Here is an 18,701-nt window from a genome sequence, read left to right as displayed (position 1 = left end):
CCTTTTTGCCTCAGTTTTCTCATCTATAAAATGGACTGGAGGAGGAAACAGCAAACTTCTCCAGTATCTGTGCCAAGAAAATCCCAAATGAGGTCACAAAGAGTCAAACACGACTGAAACAACTGATCAAGTGACCCCTTGGGCAAGTCACTTCTCCCTGTTTGCTTTAGTTTTCTCCTCTGTAAAATGAGCCAGAGGAGGAAATGGCAAACCACTCCAGTATCTCTGCCAAAAACACCCATCTGAGGTCAAAAGGGTTGAATCCGTCTGAAACGACTAAACAACGATAAAATGGCGACCTTCTCTGGATAACAGAGAGGACCAGATGAGATTAATATTTACAAAAGGGCTTTGCAAGCCTTCAAGGGCTATATAAATGCTAGAGATGACTGGAAATGGGCACATTCCTTTCCCCAGAACACCCCCCTTTCACAACTGCTCATGCCCCCCTCCATCTTGCCCCTTCTCTCACCTGTCCATCTATGCCCTCATCTATCCCAACCCCCTTTTGCCTCATCACCCACTCTTCTTGTACTCTCCCCATCTCCCACTTCACAAGGGACCATCTTTATAAGCAAAGCCTCATGTAAGACAATGGGTAGGACTATTCTGAGGCCCGTTGTGCTCCATTTCCCAACCAGAGCACTCCCACTTTTATTTACTTAACATTCCAGGTTGTTAAACAGCCAGAGACTCTGAGTACTCTCAACAACAAAACTTCCTTCTAAGAAGTAGGAGGCCCTGGCTTGTGGCATCTTCAAAGACCAAGCAAGTGGGCCCACTTGAAGAGGAAATTCTGCCCAGGGTTGCATCATCCACTCAGCAGACATAGGTTTCCCTAGGAGCTGAGGCAGTGAGAAAAAGGAGCCCAGAGTAGCAGCAGGCTATGTTTCTCCCTACCACCCAGTAGAGAACCAGGCTCTCAGCCATTGAGTCGATCAAGAAGTTTCAATTGTGGCATAGCTAGATGGCTCAGTGGATTGAGAGTCAGGCTTAGGGGCAGGAAGGTCCTGGATTCAAATCAAATACTTCCCAGCTGTGTGACCCTGAGCAAGTCACTTAATTCCCACTGTCTAACCCTTACTGATTTTCTGCCTTGGAACCAATACACAATACTGATTCTAAAACAGACGGTAAGAGTTTAAAAAAAAAAAAAAAAAGAAGGAGCTTCGGTCATTCCCTATGCCTCTCAGATAAAATATCTGGTATTTTTATTTTATTAAGATCTTCTGTCTTTCTGTCACCTGCATTTCCCACTGTATTCATCTCCTACTCCCTCCCAGAAATCTAGCCCTTATAATAAAGAAGGAAAAAAAGACTGAGGAAAAACAACTTTAGCAAAACTAGTCGAATTATCAAAAAAAAAAAACCTGAAATGATATATGGCGCTCCACACCCATGGTTTCCCACCTCTACAAAAACAGTGGAAGGCATTAGCTCCCATCCCTTCTTTGAGGTCAAGCTTGGTCAGTAATAATGTCACATCTCTTGGCATTTAAGACCCTCACAATCTTGTGACAGCCTGGCTTCCAGAATCTGTTTCACATGGTTCCCCTGATGCACTCTCTGTTTCAGCCAAACAGGATCACTTCCTGTACCCCAAACCAGATCCTCTGCCCCTTCTCCATGCCTTGTGCCTAGAATCTTCCCCCTGCTCCAGTCTGCCTCTTGACATTCCTCACTCTGGCCCAGGTGTTCCCACCTTGTACAGGAAGCCTTCCAGGATTCCCACACTCCCTTGTCTGCATTCTGTTCTCCCTATTCCTCCCTTGTTGGTATATATTTTCTGAGAGGTAGCATGGTTTGGTGAATAGAGAATGAGTCAGGATACTCTTGGGGGGGGGGGGGAATCCTGTCTCTGACATATAACAGCTGTGGGACTGGGGAATCCCTTTACTTCTCAGCACTCTAAGTAATTCAGTAACAAGCTGCAGAGCAGGCAAAAGATCAGGCAGCTCTATGGAAAGAGAGAGCTCTGGGCTTGGTATTAGAAAGCTGTTGAGTTCAAATCTAGCTACAGAGAAGTAACAGCATCTACTTTGCAGGGTTGTTGGGAAGATCAAAGGTGGTGATAATTTTAAAGTGCTTAGCACAATGCCCAGCACTATGGAAATATTTATTTCCCTTTCCCATGAGGGAGTCAGTATAAGTATTATTATTCCCATTTAATAGAAAAGAAAACTGAGGTTCAAGAAAAGGAAAAAGATTCGATACTCCATCTCCTGATTTTGTGTCTTTTTATTGTCTGTCTCCCATGCTCCTCCACTCCCTCTCCTGGCTTCCCTCACCTCTTTCAAGACTTAACTCAAATCTCCCTTTCTACAGGAGGCCTTTCCTATCCTTGCCTTCCCCCTAAGCTCTCACAGCTTAGCATCTTCTACCTACTCCTCTATGTAGAATTTGAACTATTAAGAGTAATTTTCATATTGTCTTCCCTATTGGAGTGGAAGCTCCTTGAGGGCAGGGATGATGGTTTTGCCTTTCTTTGCAACATCAGCACTTGGGCTAGTACCTGGGGCATAGGAAGATCTTAATCAAGGTGGCACCATAGTGGACAGAGAACCAGGCATGGAATTGGGAAGACTCATCTCTGAATTCAAATCCAGCCTCAGATACTTTGCTTGCCTCAGTTTCCTCATCTGCCAAATGAGCTGGAGAAAGAAATGGCAAACCATTCCAGTCTCTCTGCCAAGAAACATCAAATGGGGTCACAAAGAGTCAGACAGGACTGAAAATTATTAAATTACAACAACTATACAGAACTCAATAAATGTTTTTTGACTAAATGACCTACTTTATTGTGCTAAGAATGTCTTTTTTTTTAAAAACCCTTACCTTCTGTCTTAGAAGCAATTTGAATTCAGAAGCTCCTATGTCCAGGCCTGGCTCTCTGTCTACTTGCCTGACAATGTCTAAAGAAGCCAAGATGATGGCTCCTCACCCAAAGTCCCCTCATCTGGCTTGATTGTTGCTGCCTGCATGGCTCACTCATGGAAACAAAAAAGGCCTAATGGAAAACAACCTCCCACTTTGAGAAGGGTGAGCTGCTGAGCACCTACCCTCACTCCACAAGCCCCATGTTGTCCCTTTACCCCTTGTAATTAACAACTGATATTTACATGGCCCCCCGAATATTTACTACAGCATCTCATCAGGACCAAGAAACAACTCCATGGTGGAAGAAGGGCAGGTATTCACCCTGTTCAAAAGATGAGCAAACCAAGGATCCAGGAAGGGGAAAGAGTTTCTCACAGCTAGTAAATCTCAGAGGTGAGATTTGATTCCAGATCCCTCCCGATCCTGAGCCTGGTACAGCATTTACCACACCACTAGTCATCTCTGGACAGTTCCTAAGTAGACAGCCCACCCCACCTCCAGGCCATCCCAAACCAAGTCTTACGTACAAGAAGCTTGGTCTCCATTGGTCTTCAAAGCAATATCATTCCTTTCTTGCCGGCCCTTTGTGCCAGAAACTTCTTCCATTTTGTGGATTTCGGACAGGCAGAGTTTGGGGTTATAGTGGAAGAAGAGCTTCCCCTTGGTGATGGTAAGGTTGTGTTTGCTCCAATCCCACAGCTGCCTCAGGTTCTGATTGTCCAGAGCATAGAAGGAGTAGTTCCTAGGGAGGGGAACACAGGGAAAAGTGGGAGGTAACTTGGACCAGCTCACTTGAGAAGTATGGACCGCTGGGGGCCAGGCCATCTCATCTCCTGCCTAGATGACTGCAAGAGGCTCCTAATGCATCTCCCTGCCTTAAGTCTCATCCCTTTCCGCTCCATCCTCCACGCCACCAACAAAGTGGGTTCCCCAAAGCTCAGGTCTGGCTGTGATAAAACGTAAGCTCCCTGAGGGTAGAGATTGCCTCATATTTGTTATCTTTGATGCCTAGCATAGTGCCTGGCACAGAGGAGGCACTTAACAAAGGCTTGCCGATTAACATTAGGTTTCTTTTTTTTTTTAAACTCTTACTGTCTGTCTTAGAATCAATACTAGGCATTGGTTCCAAGACCGAAGAGCAGTAAGGGTTAAGCAGTGGGGTTAAGTGACTTGTCCAGGGTCACACAGCTAGGAAGTGTTGGAGGCCAGATTTGAAACCAGGATGTCCTGGTTCTCTACCCACTGAGCTTCCTAGCTGCCCTTTTAACTAGGAACTTTAAGCTCAGGACCAGGACCCACTTGATGAATACATTTCTCTTAATCTTAAAATTAAAATTAAATTTTGATTAAAATTAAAATCAAAATAAAAAGTTGACTTCTAAATTCTCTCCAGCCCCATCCCTCACCCACAGAGAAGACAAGCAATAGGATACCATTTAAAACAATATAGTATTCATTAATGCTTAACGTGAAAATCAATGTGTACATTTCAAGGACTTTTGTTTGTCTTCGGGGTTGCTCCCTCCTCACTAAGGATCATGGCCACTTGACAACTTGCTGGATAGTCTTTGAGAGTCTCTGGGGCTTAGTCGGCCCCAGTGATGAGCCTCACTAAGTTTAACTAAGACAGTTCTCAAATGACAAACACATAGACTGTCATCAGTCCTCTACACAAAGCCTTTCGAGCTTGGTCAGATCTGGGAGAGGCATTTTTATGGCACAGTCATCAAAGGAGAAACTTAATGCGTATTTTATGTGTAGATGTGTACATATATCTGTGTATGCGTGTGTTGCTACAGATTTTAGTTCAAACTAAAATAGGTGGCAGCTAGGTGGCACAATAGATGGTGGTGGACTTAGAGTCAGGAAGACCTAAGTTTGAACAGTCTTAAACAGTTGCCTAAAAGGGGGAAAGGAAAGAAATAAGCACCTACTATGTGCCAGGCACTGTGCTATGTGTTTGACAATTATTAGCTCATTTCATCTTCACAACTACCCTGGAATGAAGGTACTATTATTGCCCCCCATTTTACATATGAGGAAACTGAGGCAGAGGTGAAGTGACTCACCCAAGGTCACACAACTACTGCATATCTGAGGCAAATTTGAACTCGGGTCTTCCTGACTCCAGCCCCAGTGCTGTAACCTAGTACCTATAAGGAAGCACTCTTAAGAAGTGAAGGTACTTGCTCAGGATCCCACAGTATATGTCAGGAGTAGGACTTGAACTCAAGTCTTCCCAGCCAGCTCTACCCACTTCTCCATAGCTGCCCATCCATATAGCCTAGAAGTAACTCTGGGTTCTCAGAGGCTGTGCACTAAGAGAGAATGCCCACTCTGATAGGTTATGATAGACTAGATGTCTTGTTATCTGAGGTCCAAACTCACTAAGTTCAGAGAGTCAGGACATTCCCTAGAACAGTGGTTCCCAAACTTTTTTGGCCTACCGCCCCCTTTCCAGAAAAAATATTACTTAGCGCCCCCTGTCACATACTATCACCACCCCCTTACAGTTATTCACTGCCCCCAAATGCACCTGTGGCCATCACCGCCCCCCTAGATCGCTGCAGCACCCACCAGGGGACGGTGGCGCCCACTTTGGGAATCACTGCCCTAGAGGATGATAATAATAACAATAATAATAATAACTAGCATTTTATAGCATTTTAAGGTTTACGAAGCATTTCACATAGGCCATTTTCTCAAAAAAACACTGTGGGATAAGTTCTATTATTATTATTATTGTCATTTTAGTAGCAAGAATAGCAAGCTGGAGCAGGCAGAAATTCACTGACTTGTCCAGCATCACACAGCTAGAAAGAGGTAGGATTTGAACTCAGGTCTTCCTGACTCCAAGTCCAGCACTCTAGCCACTGTGCCATCCAGCTGCTATAATGGATGTATGTTTTGGGCTACAGAAAACCATGAGGACTATCTTGAGAGTAGGGACCATGTTTGTGCTTTTCCTTGTAACCCCAGTGGTTAGCACTATGCTCAGCACACAGTAGGTGTTTAATAAATGTTTCCTTACAAACTGCCTGTGACCTATGTGATAATTAGATTAAGTCTACACTGCCCATGTTTAGATTTAATCACCAAAGGTGAGAGCACCTTCCAATTCTGGGAGGTCCTAACCCACATGTGCTAGAGTGAGTAAGGAATCAGAACCAAGGGACCGCCCCCTACGCTGTCTAAGAGAATGGGTCTATTGTGGTTGGACACGCAGGCTAGGGGAAGGCACTGGAAGTGACGCATACGTGACCCCTTTAAAAGAGGGAGTTGAGTGAGTAAGGCTGCTTCTAGTTTGGGAAAGGGGACCTGAGGGAGCTTTGCTGGTTCATGATCGAGACTGTTCCATGTGGTGAGTTTAAAGACTGAATCTTCCTGAACTTCTATTAAGAACTTCTTTTTATAGACTCTGTGAATGAAGTTTGCTCCATTCACCTCCCAGCCTCAGATCCTTTAACCCTCAGCTGAGGGTTGAGATCTACCTGGACTAATCAGTGGGATAGATTCTTTTCTCCGTACTTCCTCTCTCTTCTCATTCATAAAAGTCAATTTTGATTTGAGATTATTCTTTTTTTTTCTTTTTTTTTTAAATTTTAAACCCTTAATTTTTGTGTATTGACTTATAGGTGGAAGAGTGGTAAGGGTGGGCAATGGGGGTCAAGTGACTTGCCCAGGGTCACACAGCTGGGAAGTGTCTGAGGCCGGATTTGAACCTAGGACCTCCCGTCTCTAGGCCTGGCTCTCAATCCACTGAGCTACCCAGCTGCCCCTTGAAATTATTCTTAATTGAGGATTGATAATAGTTCAATCCTCTGGCGACCATCTTTTAATATATTGAACCCATAAAACCCCTATTTCACCCTTACACCTATCCATAACAGATGGAAGTTTTACTCCTGGAGAACAACATACGTATTTACTGCATATGCACTAGAAGTAGATATGGATATATATGAATGCATATGCATAGATTCAAGCCTCCTGGCATAGTTAAACTTAATAGTTTATATTATATAAAGTCTGATATTTTAAACAAAAGGGACAAGGGGTCTTTGGGAGGGACACAGAGAGTCACTCTTTTCCAGGTTTAGCTCATGAATTGATTTCTACCTGAGGCTTTCCTTGGTCCCCCCATTTTAGTGAGGTCCCATTTATTTTATCTTGATTTATCACTGTATGTGTTGTTTTCCCTAATAAGGAGAATGGACTGTTTCTCCCCCTTTTATCCTTAGCTCTTGGTACATAAATGTGTCTTTAACTGAACTGAAATGGTATTTACAGATGTGCCTATGTGACTTGGAGACCTGAATCTCTCTTTACACACATGATCAAAATATGAGGTTCCCTACCTTCTAGGAGACTCCAATGAAAACCACTTCAAGTTCATTCCCCCACTAGTCGATGCAGCTTTCAAAAGGATCCCCAGTTAAAAACCTCCTAGGGCATTCCTGCCCCCTTACTCCCCAGCATCCCCACCCATATAAAGCCAATGCTCCATTCAAAAGTTCACAGTTCACAGGAAAACATTGTACACAGAAAGTGAAACATGATGGGATGATCAAATGTAATCAACTTGGCTACTAATAGCAGTGTAATGATCCAGGACAATCCCGAGGGACTTATGAGAAAGAATGCTGTCCACATCTAGAGAAAGAACCGTGGGAGTAGAAACACAGAAGAAAAACATAAGATTTATCATATATTTATATGGATATAGGATGTGGGTTTTGGTCTTTAAAAGATTACTTTATTACAAAAATGAATAATACAGAAATAGGTATTGAGTGATAATAATAATGTATAACCCAGTGGAATTGCTTGTCAGCTCTGGAAGGGAGAAGGGAAGAGGGGAAGGAGAGAACATGAATCATGGAACCATGGGAAAATACTTAAAAATAAGTAAACAAACAAACAAAAAAAGGCTCTAGTTCAGAACTCCAAGAAGATAGGCTTACCCAATTTCCAGGGTCTCTCCTCGAATGAGGTGCAGCTTCCGGAAGAAGGAGAGGGACACTAAGGCATAGGAACGACGGATCTTAAGGTACCCCGTAATCTCCTCAATTAAACCAAGATTGGCTTCTAGTTCTGCTGCTATGTTATCTGGAGAAGGAGGAAGGGGGGAAAAATCTTTGGTAAGTCGAACCCATTGAGAGCGTCTTCCTCTCTCTCTAAATAAAGGCTCACTTATAGGACATAAATGATTTCTACTTGGCTATAATTTCCTCATTATCTGTAATAGTAAACATCCTGGCTGGAATATAGCCAGGAGGCAGGCAGAATCACTAGAAGATCAGCTCCCGGGTCACATGGAGGATGTATCATGGGATGCAGGGAGAGCCTGGGATTTGGAATCTGAGGACATAGGACCGATGACTGTTGGGTGCTCATTTGGTGTTCCATTTTCCATGGGTAAGATGGGGGTAATAGCTGTGCTGTTAAGTTAAGAAGCTATACGCAGCTAGTCTCAGAGAAAGCACTTTCTCAACACTCTAATGCTAAAGAAAAAAGATCCATCTCACCCTGAAGCAGGAGGGAGCTCCCAGGCTCTCAAGTCCAACCTCCCCACTTAACACCACATAAAGCTGGCCCCTAATCAGTATTTGCTTGGACAGGGTTTCCCTTGCCATTCCCCAGACACTCACTGCCACCACGGATGTTTATGATTAGGCTCCCATTGATGACGGTGCAGCCTCGAAGTGCCTGGGCAGCATGCACAGAGTCAATGGTCCGGTCAGCCTCAATGTTGCAAACCTTCGGACAGGGACCGGAACAGGGAGAACAATGCAGGCTGAGGATGAGACAGAGAACAAGTCTGTAATACACAGCAAGTCACTGAAGACCATCTGGTTGTCAATGGAATTAAATGGGTCAGGAGTCCATCACAGAAAGGCTGGAGTCTACTCTGGTGGGACATTGCCTGAGCTTTAGGAGGTGAAAAGACTTCCCTGAGGCAACACAGTCAGTAAGAATACAATGTGATACAATGGAAATTTGTGGGATCAAATCCTGTCTCTTACAAATCTATGTGATCTAAGACAAGTTATTCCAATTCTTAGGTCTATTTCTTCATTTGCAAACTGTGGGTGGCATGAATGATGCCAAAGGTCCCTCCTACTCTAACTCTTAGTCTGTCATTATTAATACTAATAAGATATATGGGTTACTGACCAAATATTAAACTTAGAAAATTGAGTTGAAAGGAGCCTTAGAAACCATCTAGCCCAGTGATGGCAAACCTTTTAGAGACAGAGTGCCAGGCCCTGCCCCACCCCACCCACCAGACCAAGTGTCTTGCCCCTGTCCAACACCGAGTGTCCTTCCCTGCCCCTTACCCCACTCAGGGGAGGGAGAAAGCATTCCCATTGGACTGCTGGGTGGAGGGGTGGGTGAAGTGAAGAATGTCCTTAGAGAGGGAGAGGGGAAAGAAGCGCTCCCCTCACTTCCAGCTCTGCCACCTGTGAACTCCACATCTTACCCACCCTGTGTGCTCCCATTCATTGGCTGGGTAGAGGGGTAGGTGATGTGAAAAAAAAAATGCCATCAGGCATGGTGGAGAGGGGGAAAGGCGCAGCTCCGCCCAAGTCCCTCTGCCTTTCTAGTAATGAACTTGGTGGGGGAGGGCAGGTGTGTGCCCACAGAGAGTGCTCTGTGTGCCATCTTTGGCACCTGTGCCATAGGTTCACCATCACTGATCTAGTCCTACCCAGAGCAGAACAGAAATCCTTTTTACCTCAAAGCCAACAAAGGGTCATTGAGTCCCTAACTGGAGACCTCCAGTTGGATAAGGATCCAATTACCATCCAAATAAACTCATTCCACTCTATTCAGACTTAAGAGAAAGAAGACCCTAGGTGCCCCAATACAATACAAAACATTACAGTAAGCATTTACCAAACGCCCTTTGTGTGTAGAACCCAGTGCTTGGTGCTAGGAAAGGAGGCAAAGAATTTAGATAAGGCACAATCCGGCTTACAGTAAGACTAAGATATCAACCCAGATAACTAGAATACATAATAATAGATTTTAAGGAGACCACAGATCCCCACAATCCCTTCCGCCTGAGGCCACGAAATCCAGCAATATTCTGGTAAAATAAGGGCATGAATCTAAAGTAAGTAGCCTCAGCAGTTCACTTCAAGGGATCTAGAATGAGGGGGGCAGCTGGAAGGCACCACCACAGAATCTTAAAGGACCTCCTTCCAGGTTCCTGAATAGATAACTAAGCTAAAGAGAGACAAACCTCAAGTCTAAGTAGATCCAGACGGGAAGAAGGTGGTGATAGGGGAAAGGATTAAAAAAGGAGACCTCCCATGAGGGAGATAAGTGGGAATTTACACCTCACAGATGGGAAACCTTCCCAGACACTATCCTTCTACAGTAGGATTCCGGGGTAGGTTACTAATTAGATTAAGAGACCTACTTAGTTGTCATCAGGAAGCAGACAATGTTAGATATCATTGAAAAATGAGCCACAAACAGGATTAAAGACTGTCAGAGCTGAGAGGGCCCCTGATACACAGAATGTAAGAGCTGGCAGGGCCCTCAACACATAGACTGTCAAAGCTAGGAGAAACCCTAGAACACAGAATGTTGGAGCTTGGAGGACCCTTAAAACACAGAATGTCAGAGTTTTGAGGAACCATAGAATAGAAGATGGCAGAAATGCAAGGGATTTTAAACAAAGAATGCCAGGGCTAAAAGAGAAGATGCCAGAGCCTGGAAGGGAATCTCAGACTTCTGTCAGTGGTGTATCGCTTCACAACTCATCCTAGGCAACTCTTACCCATGAGTTCTTTTATTTCTAGATCTCCTGACACCGTATGGAGACTAATGGTACATGTGGGTTGTCCATTCAACTGTATCCTCCTCTCCTATCATTATTGCTACAGAAGCTACTCACGTCTTTTACTAGCCTGGTCTCTGAGAGCATCCTTTTATGTCTCTTCTCCCTGGTAATTCTCTGTTGGTGATATGTGGCTGCCTATTCACCCTTAGTCAGCCCCTCACCCTCTACCACTTTTGGGTGGCTCCTATCTTTAATTCTTTGGAGACTGGCCTTCTATAACCTGCAGCCAAAAATAACATCACTAGATGATTAATATTGAAAAGGTGAGTCTATGTTTCAGGTGGAGGTTTGGTATGATTTTTTCCAAGGCAATCACTCTGCTTTCCCCCTCCTGTTCAATTCTGGGATCCTCACAGTACCTGATCCAGATACATGGATTAACGAATGCACATGCTATAGAGTGGTCACCTATCTATATATCAAAATCTGAATAAGATGGATTCATCACTGCTTTTTCAGTGAGGTTCTTACAGTGAGAATTGGAAAGTTACAACTAGCTCTTGGGGTGTGATTATGGATCTCATTTAGGAGACTGACATATTTCTGGGCTTTAGGATGTCAGAATATTATTTGCCCCAAACAAGAGTATCTGGAGAACCTCACTATCTTGAGCAAGAGTTCTTAACCCACAGTCCTTGAATAAATTTTCTGTGAATTCAGATGGGAAAAAAAAGTCTTTATTTTCATCTAACTGAAATTTAGCATTTCCTTCCATTGTGGATGCAGGCAAAACACGACAGTAGTACTGGACTTCAGCAGCCTGCCCAAGGGACTAAAAAAGATGATAGGGACTCTATACATAGTCCAAGACTATTCAGAATCTATACATAGTCCAAGACTATCAGGAAGTTATATATACTACAGGGAATCTATGGATTCTGTACTGAACATCCTCTAAATAGCAGCAATCCTTTCTGTTATAAGCATCTCCTAACATGACTAATCAAGGAATCCATTAAACAAAGTTACCTCTATTGTAACATATTCCAAAGAATCTCATATAATTTTTGTCATTATAGATGGGAGATACCTTGTTGGAAAAGGATCTTTACGGCTCTATCAAATCAGATTTTTTTTTTTAATGCTAAGCAACAATGACCTCAGTGGAATCTTGTATTCTCTAGGCCTTTCAAATAACTGTGGATAAAGATCTGGTCTGCTGTTAAGTATTGTTTTGACCATTTGCAGCCTTTGCCTGTTCCCTTCTCAAATTTTCAAGGTTGCCTTTGATGTCTGCATAGATCACTTTCAGATAAAGATTTGGCAGAGCTGGGAAAGTAGGCATATGGGTTAGCAGTTATTACTATTAGTATTCCTACTTCTCTTTCTCCTTCTTTATTATAATAAAGACTAGGAGTTTCAAGCCTTTGGAAAAGGCTTCCTCTTTTCATTTGAATATGGTAGGAACTTATCCCTCAATACTGTCAAAATTATCTCTCAGTTAGCAATGGAACTCCTCTGTGTAGATTTGGTTCTCCTGCCTATATTTCTCTGGCCCCTCTATTACCATCCCTAAAGAAGTGGAATGGGACCACATGTGACTCAGAGCCATTATGCACTTTTTCTTTGCTTTATAGGTTGCTATGGACAAATAATTTATCACCAAGATGCAAAACTGAGCATTTCAGGCCTAGAGACAGGAGGTCCTAGGTTCAAACCCGGCCTTAGCCACTTCCCAGCTGTGTGACCCTGGGCAAGTCACTTGACCCCCATTGCCAACCCTTACCACTCTTCCACCTATGAGACAATACACCGAAGTACAAGGGTTTAAAAAAAAAACTGAGCATTTATATAGTACTTTAAAGTTTGCAAAGACTCTTACATAATAAATTCTCTTCATATAATCCTCAGAATAGGCCTAAGAGATAGGTGCTATTATGTCTATTTTAATAAATAAGGAAACTAAGGCAGACAGTCGTTGACTAATTTGCCCATAACTTGAACTCACATTGTCCTGAATCCAGGTCCAACAAACACTATCCAGTGTGCTTCCTAGCTGCCTATGATAATCACAGGATCAGAAATTTAGAGCAGGAAGGGATTTTCAAGGCCTTCAAATTTAATCCTCTCATTGGGGTTTTCTTGGCAAAGATACTGGAGAGTTTGCCATTTCCTTCTTCAGCTCATTTTACAGATAAGGAAACACAGGAAGGCTGGGTTAAATAACTTGCCATGAATCACACAGCTGATAAGTGTCTAAGTCTGAATTTGAATTCAGGTCTTCCTGATCTACCCAATGAGCCCTCTAATGCCTCTTGATAAATGTTATCTATTCGTATCTGCTACCCAATACTATCTCTCTCTTTATTTTTTATATATGTATACATTTATGTATACATATGTACCCTCTATGTATATATATATATACATATATGGTATATGTGTGTATAAGTATATATGCTTACATACACAGACTTATTTATTTTCTGCTCACTTATCTACACCCAGTTTCTCCCATCTGCCCAGCCCCCAACCCTAGAAGGTAATCTCTTGGAGCCCTGAGGTTGTTTTCATTCTTTTCTAGTGCTAGGCACCTAGGCTAAAAATCAAAATTTGCTAACTTGGATATGATATCATAGGATTAGAGCTAATGAACCTGGGTTCAAATCCAAGTTCCCTATTTGGCCTCAGGCCATTCACTTCACTTCACTTTGGGCTCCAGTTTCCTCTCCGGTAAAAGGATGGAGTTGGCTTGGATGGATTCAGAGGTCACTTCTGTGACCTGTAACTGTGGGAGATGAGCATCACCGTCCTCACGGCAACCCATAGGGCTTCCCAGTTAACAAACTTTTGCCCCTTCATCAGCCAGCCTTCAGCAATCACCCGACAGCCCCAACCCTCTTCAGCTGTGGCGGTTTGCGGCTGCAATCCACACTCCACGCTGTTGTAAGGGACGATGATGATTCATTCACTCCTCAGGCCTGAGTTAGAATGCAACTGATGCTCCTTCTATTAAAAGCTAATTAGTGGGTAGGAGACCAAAGCCTGCCTGAAGGGGAACTGAAGAATCCTGTTCTTGATTCTGAAGGTATACTGGACAGGAGAGAAGGCGGAGAATGCCTGCCATACTCCAACTCAGAAGAAGGCAGGAAGCAGCTGCTGCCAAAGGCTAAGCTAAGTTGATTGGCAGACACATGTTTTGGGAAAACAAGGTTACCTGATAATATTTTTTTAATGCAATAAAACAAGACACACTGTTCTCAGACCATCACATGATGTGGCCTGTAAACCTACATTAGGGGAAATGTGACCTAAATCCTTTCTTCCCTTCCCTCCCTTGCCCATAGCCAACACCAAAAAACTATTTTAATTAAATTAAGGAAAAATAAAGCTCCCACCAGGGTCCCCCAGACAGGTCAGACACTTGGAGCTCATAGGCCAAGAAGGGGAAGCTCTGATGACAACAGGAGCTATCCTCCATCCCACTCCTGGGACCTTCTGGGTGGTTTAACACAACAGAAAATACAAAAACCAACCAGGAAATGGGCTATAATAAAAGCCAGCTCCAATCTCCTGAAGCAGCTAATCAAGGAATAAACAAACACAATTCAAGAACATGGCTAAGGAACCTGACTCATCCCTGGGGCAGGAGCCCACTGTGAGGAAACCACAACATTTCTCACAGAAATGGCAGTGTGGCCCTGAAAGTGGCCTATCTTGGCTACCCTGTCCTTCAAAGAGTCTGTGCCACAAATAAGGATGGTGCCATGGCCTCCCCTCTCTCTCAGGGGTACAATCTTTCAAGATGAGCCCTGAAACAGAGACACACTCATCAAGGACTGACAGGCATGCAAACAGGCGATTCCCAGGCACAGCTGCCTACGAAAGCAATGCCTTTGTTGTTTGAGGGACTGACACTCCTCTTCTTTGATATGCCTTCAGAGAAAAAGGGTCATGATATCATGAGCAGACAGTGCATAAGAAGGCGCCCCCATTTCCCTTCCCTGGGCCCCGCTGACGTGTGATGCAGGCTACAGATGCCTTTGTCCATGGGCAGCACCCACTTCCAGCAGACACAAAGGAGAACACAAATGGGTCACCCTGCTGTTCCCTGAAGGTCCCTAGAGGCCAGGGCTAATTTAGGTTCAGAGGACTGCAAGGGAGAAGGCACCATTAGAGATCATCTAGTCCAGTGGTTCCCAAACTTTTTTGGCCTGCTGCCCCCTTTCCAGAAAAAATATTACTTAGCCCCCTGGAAATTAATTTTATTTTAAATTTTAATAGCAATTAATAGGAAAGATAAATGCACCTGTGGCTATCACCGGCCCCCCTGGATCGCTGCAGCACCCACCAGGGGGCGGTGGCACCCACTTTGGGAATCACTGAGTCCAACCCTACTCCTTTATAGAGGGTGGAAACCGAGGCCCAGAGATATGAAGGGACTTGCCCACAATTATGCAAGCAACAAAAAGCACAACAAGGACTAGAACTCAGGTCTACTGACTCCAAATTCCATGTGATATCTAGCCCAATACACTGATCTACACTTGCATAGTCCCTAACTAGTTGTGTACCTAGGAGAATGTCACCCATCTGCCTGAACCATCATGGTTCTCTTTTACAGGAATCATGTGTGCTAGCAGGATTTAAATCTGAAAAGCACTTTAGAAATCATTTAGCCCAAATCTCCCATTTCACAGATGAGGAAACCAATGCCCAGAGAGTGGAAGGGACTTGTCCAAGGTCACAATTAGGAAACAGGAGAGCTTGGATTCAGAGAATGAGTCATGGGCTTTGAGTTACCAGAACCATGAAGGCCTTCTAGACCAGCCCCCTCATTTTACAAGTGAAGGAAATGAGACCCATCGAGCAGAAATGCCTGGTTCAAGATTAAACAGATAGGAAATGGCAGAAAGGTATGACCCTGATTCTCCCTGGCCCCTTGGTCAGCCTTCTTTTTTCTACACCACATTGACTTTCTTTACACCTCAGTTCATTAATATTGTAACCCAGAGAGATGTACACAACAAGAGCACAAAGTACTACATGCATGCATAGCCACATTGTTGGCACTTACTTGGTGGAGTTCATGGTGTAGCCAGAGGGACACTCAGGGATACACTTGTTGTTGTGGATGACATACTGGGAGCAGGAGGGCTTTCGGGAGTTTTTACATTTGTTGTGCAGATCCTGGCAGACACTGAAATTCACACATCTCCAGTCCTGAAAGTGGTAATAGTTTGGGGGGCATGTTTCCACACACTTGCCATCCAGATAGAAATTTCGGCAGGCAACACATTTCTCAGGGTTGTTGGGCTCAATGCAATTCCCCAGACATTCACTGTGGCAACACTGACCACTTGCTGTACAGCCCTGCCACTTACACGATGGTGGACATACTAGAAGAGAAACAGAGAGAGCACCTGATGAGGAGACATGCTAGGAGATGCACAGAGAGCACCCCGTGAGGACACAAACATATCGTAGAAAGGAGTGGTGTCGGTGTAACATTTATCGCCTTCATCTGAGCATTAGGTAGAGAAGTGTGTCTGGGTACCGCACCCACCCCAAAGGAATAGTCCCAAAAAACAGTGAACAAAATGTTAAATAAAAACTTAGTTTTAAACAAGAAAAATTAGGCATGGAAAACCTGCAGAAGCCAGAAAAAACAAAGCAATCCTTTCCATCTAGGGAGATAGAACACTACTCCCCACCTCTAGCTGAAAATGATTTTCTTCCCCCCTCATCCCATTCTACCTTGTATTATACTTATATATTTGTGTACATTTCTTATACTTCATCCCCCCCAACACCTAAGTACATTGTAAGCTTCACGAGGACAAGGCAATCATCATTTTTCAGCCTCTGTATTCTCCCTAGCATCCTCTTCAAGGCCCAATATAGTAGGAGCTTAATCAACATTCATTTAGTTTACTGGAATCCAAGAGAACAAGTCAATTCAAAAATCATAAGCCATTAACATCAGGGATGACTAGTCTTGGAGGAAACCAGTCATAGAAAGGACAATGGAGTGTGTTCTAGCACCCACCCTGCCATTAATTTGGTTGTGTGACACTAGACAAGTCCCTCTCCCACTGTATGCCTCAGTTTCTCTATCTATAAAATAAAACAGTGGGGTCAATAGTAACTCCCAGAGCCATTTCAAGCTGTGACCATTAATGTAACATGAAAAAGGAGAAGAGGATATGTGTGGAGTTAAAGGTCTAGAATCCAAGGACCTAGATTCAAATTCTTAGTGGGAGGGAGGGGGAAGGAATTAGCATTTCTATTAACCTGCTATGGGCCAGGCACAGTGCAAAGCTCTTATCTAAATCTTATCTAAATCTTAAATCTTATCTTATCTAAAAGTTATCTCATTTAATCCTCACAACAACCCTAGGAGGTAGGTTTTATTATGATGCCCATTTTACATTTGAGGGAACCAAGGCAGAAAGAGGTAAAATGATTCACCTAAGGTCATATAGCTACTAGGTATCTGAGGCTAGATTTGAACATAGGTCTTCCTGCATATGCTATCCACTGACTCTAAGTAGCTTTGTTATTAGTAGCTGTGTTATCTTGGCCAAGTTACATAACCTCTAGGGGCCTCAGTTTCACCATCCATAAAATGAGTCAACTGGGTCAAGGCTCTCTAAGGTTCCTACCAGCTCTCAGCCCTACAATCTGGATAGCCAGAAGGCCATCTCTCTGATCTTGGTGGAGATGGTAGAGGCTTGTTGCATTTAAGCTTCAGCTCCAACAAATCTGAGTAAAAGCAGCCAGCCTTACTATACTGGGACCACGAAAAGGAGCCAACTAGAAGCTGCTCAGAGCCAGCAGAGAATGAAAATAGCAGCGGCAGCAGCATCAGGGCCTGGGACTCTGGGACCAGACTGAGAGACAGGTTGCACTGGACTCTTGACTTCAGAGAGGGCTCTCTCTCCCAGGATCTTGCCAATACAAAGAAGAGAGTGAACAGCTTAAGAGGCAGGAAACCAGCAAGTTCGAATCTTGACTCTGACTATGTTCACCTACTTGGACCTCAGTTTCCCCTTAAATTAGAGAAAATAATTATGGTACTGCTCCTTTCAGAGGAGTATAGAGTTGTCAGTCCTTAAAGCTCTCCAAAAAGGAACATTATAATTCTGAAGTCTCAGATCCAGAAAGACCTGTATTCAAATCCCATGTCTGACACTTAACTAGATAACATTAGCTTCATCATCTGTAAAATGGGTATATTTGAATAGCCCCAGCACTTACCTGACAAAATTGTGGTGAGGCTCAAACTAATGTGGGTCAAGAGCTTTGCCAACTTTAAAGGAGTAAATAAACGAGAGGCAGGCATAGGTCATTGAGACCTGTAGTTTCATCCAAATGGGGGAACTCCCAGTGTGTGAACACTTCCTCCAAAAGGGCAGAGTAGCAGCACTTCATCTGTAAGAGCTAGTGCTTGAAGGTTTACAAAGCACTTTACAAATATCATTTCATTTGATCCTCACAATAACCCTAGGAGGTAGATGCTATTCTGATCCCCATTTTTTAGATGAAGAAACTGAGGACTAGAAATGGTTAAGTGACTTTCCTAGGGTTATAGCTAGTAAGGATTTGAGGCAGAATTTGAACCCAGATTTCCTGACTCCTGGGCCAAGACCCTATCTAGATACTATACCATGCTGTCTCTCAGATCAAGATCAGAGAAAGGAAGGGATCTGTCAACAACATTTATTAAGCACTTGCTATGTACCAAGCACTGTCCTAGTGTGGACTTGTGGCCAAGGTCATATGGCATGTTAACTTCAGAGCTGAGAACTAGAATTTGGGTCTCCTGCCTTTTTAGGCATGTGCCTCTTCTGCTCTCATTTACTGTACACTCTGGGTTCAAGAGATTCAGGAGTTGGTGGTTCAAGCAGGATGCTCACATTTAAAAGTTCCATAGGAAAAATCAGTCAGGGATTCCATTGGAAGAGAGAGAGAGAGAGAGAGAGAGAGAGAGAGAGAGAGAGAGAGAGAGAGAGAGAGAGAGAGAGAG

At 43.7% G+C, this 18,701-nt stretch overlaps 1 protein-coding gene across 1 annotated transcript in view; it reads right to left on the bottom strand.

Annotated features, from left to right (window-relative positions):
• The window catches only part of INSR (insulin receptor), a 167,501-nt gene that overhangs the window by 42,351 nt on the left and 106,449 nt on the right, over positions 1-18,701 (bottom strand). The window contains exons 5-8 of the mRNA XM_044685385.1: positions 15,750-16,071; positions 8,529-8,674; positions 7,842-7,986; positions 3,405-3,619 (exon numbers count right to left, since the gene is read on the bottom strand). Coding sequence (XP_044541320.1) covers positions 3,405-3,619; positions 7,842-7,986; positions 8,529-8,674; positions 15,750-16,071 — 828 coding nt within the window. The remainder of the gene's footprint in view (positions 1-3,404; positions 3,620-7,841; positions 7,987-8,528; positions 8,675-15,749; positions 16,072-18,701) is intronic.

Source organism: Gracilinanus agilis, chromosome 1, assembly GCF_016433145.1.
Source record: "Gracilinanus agilis isolate LMUSP501 chromosome 1, AgileGrace, whole genome shotgun sequence".
In the NCBI taxonomy this organism is placed as follows: domain Eukaryota; kingdom Metazoa; phylum Chordata; class Mammalia; order Didelphimorphia; family Didelphidae; genus Gracilinanus; species Gracilinanus agilis.
This window is presented reverse-complemented; position numbering and strand designations above follow the sequence as displayed.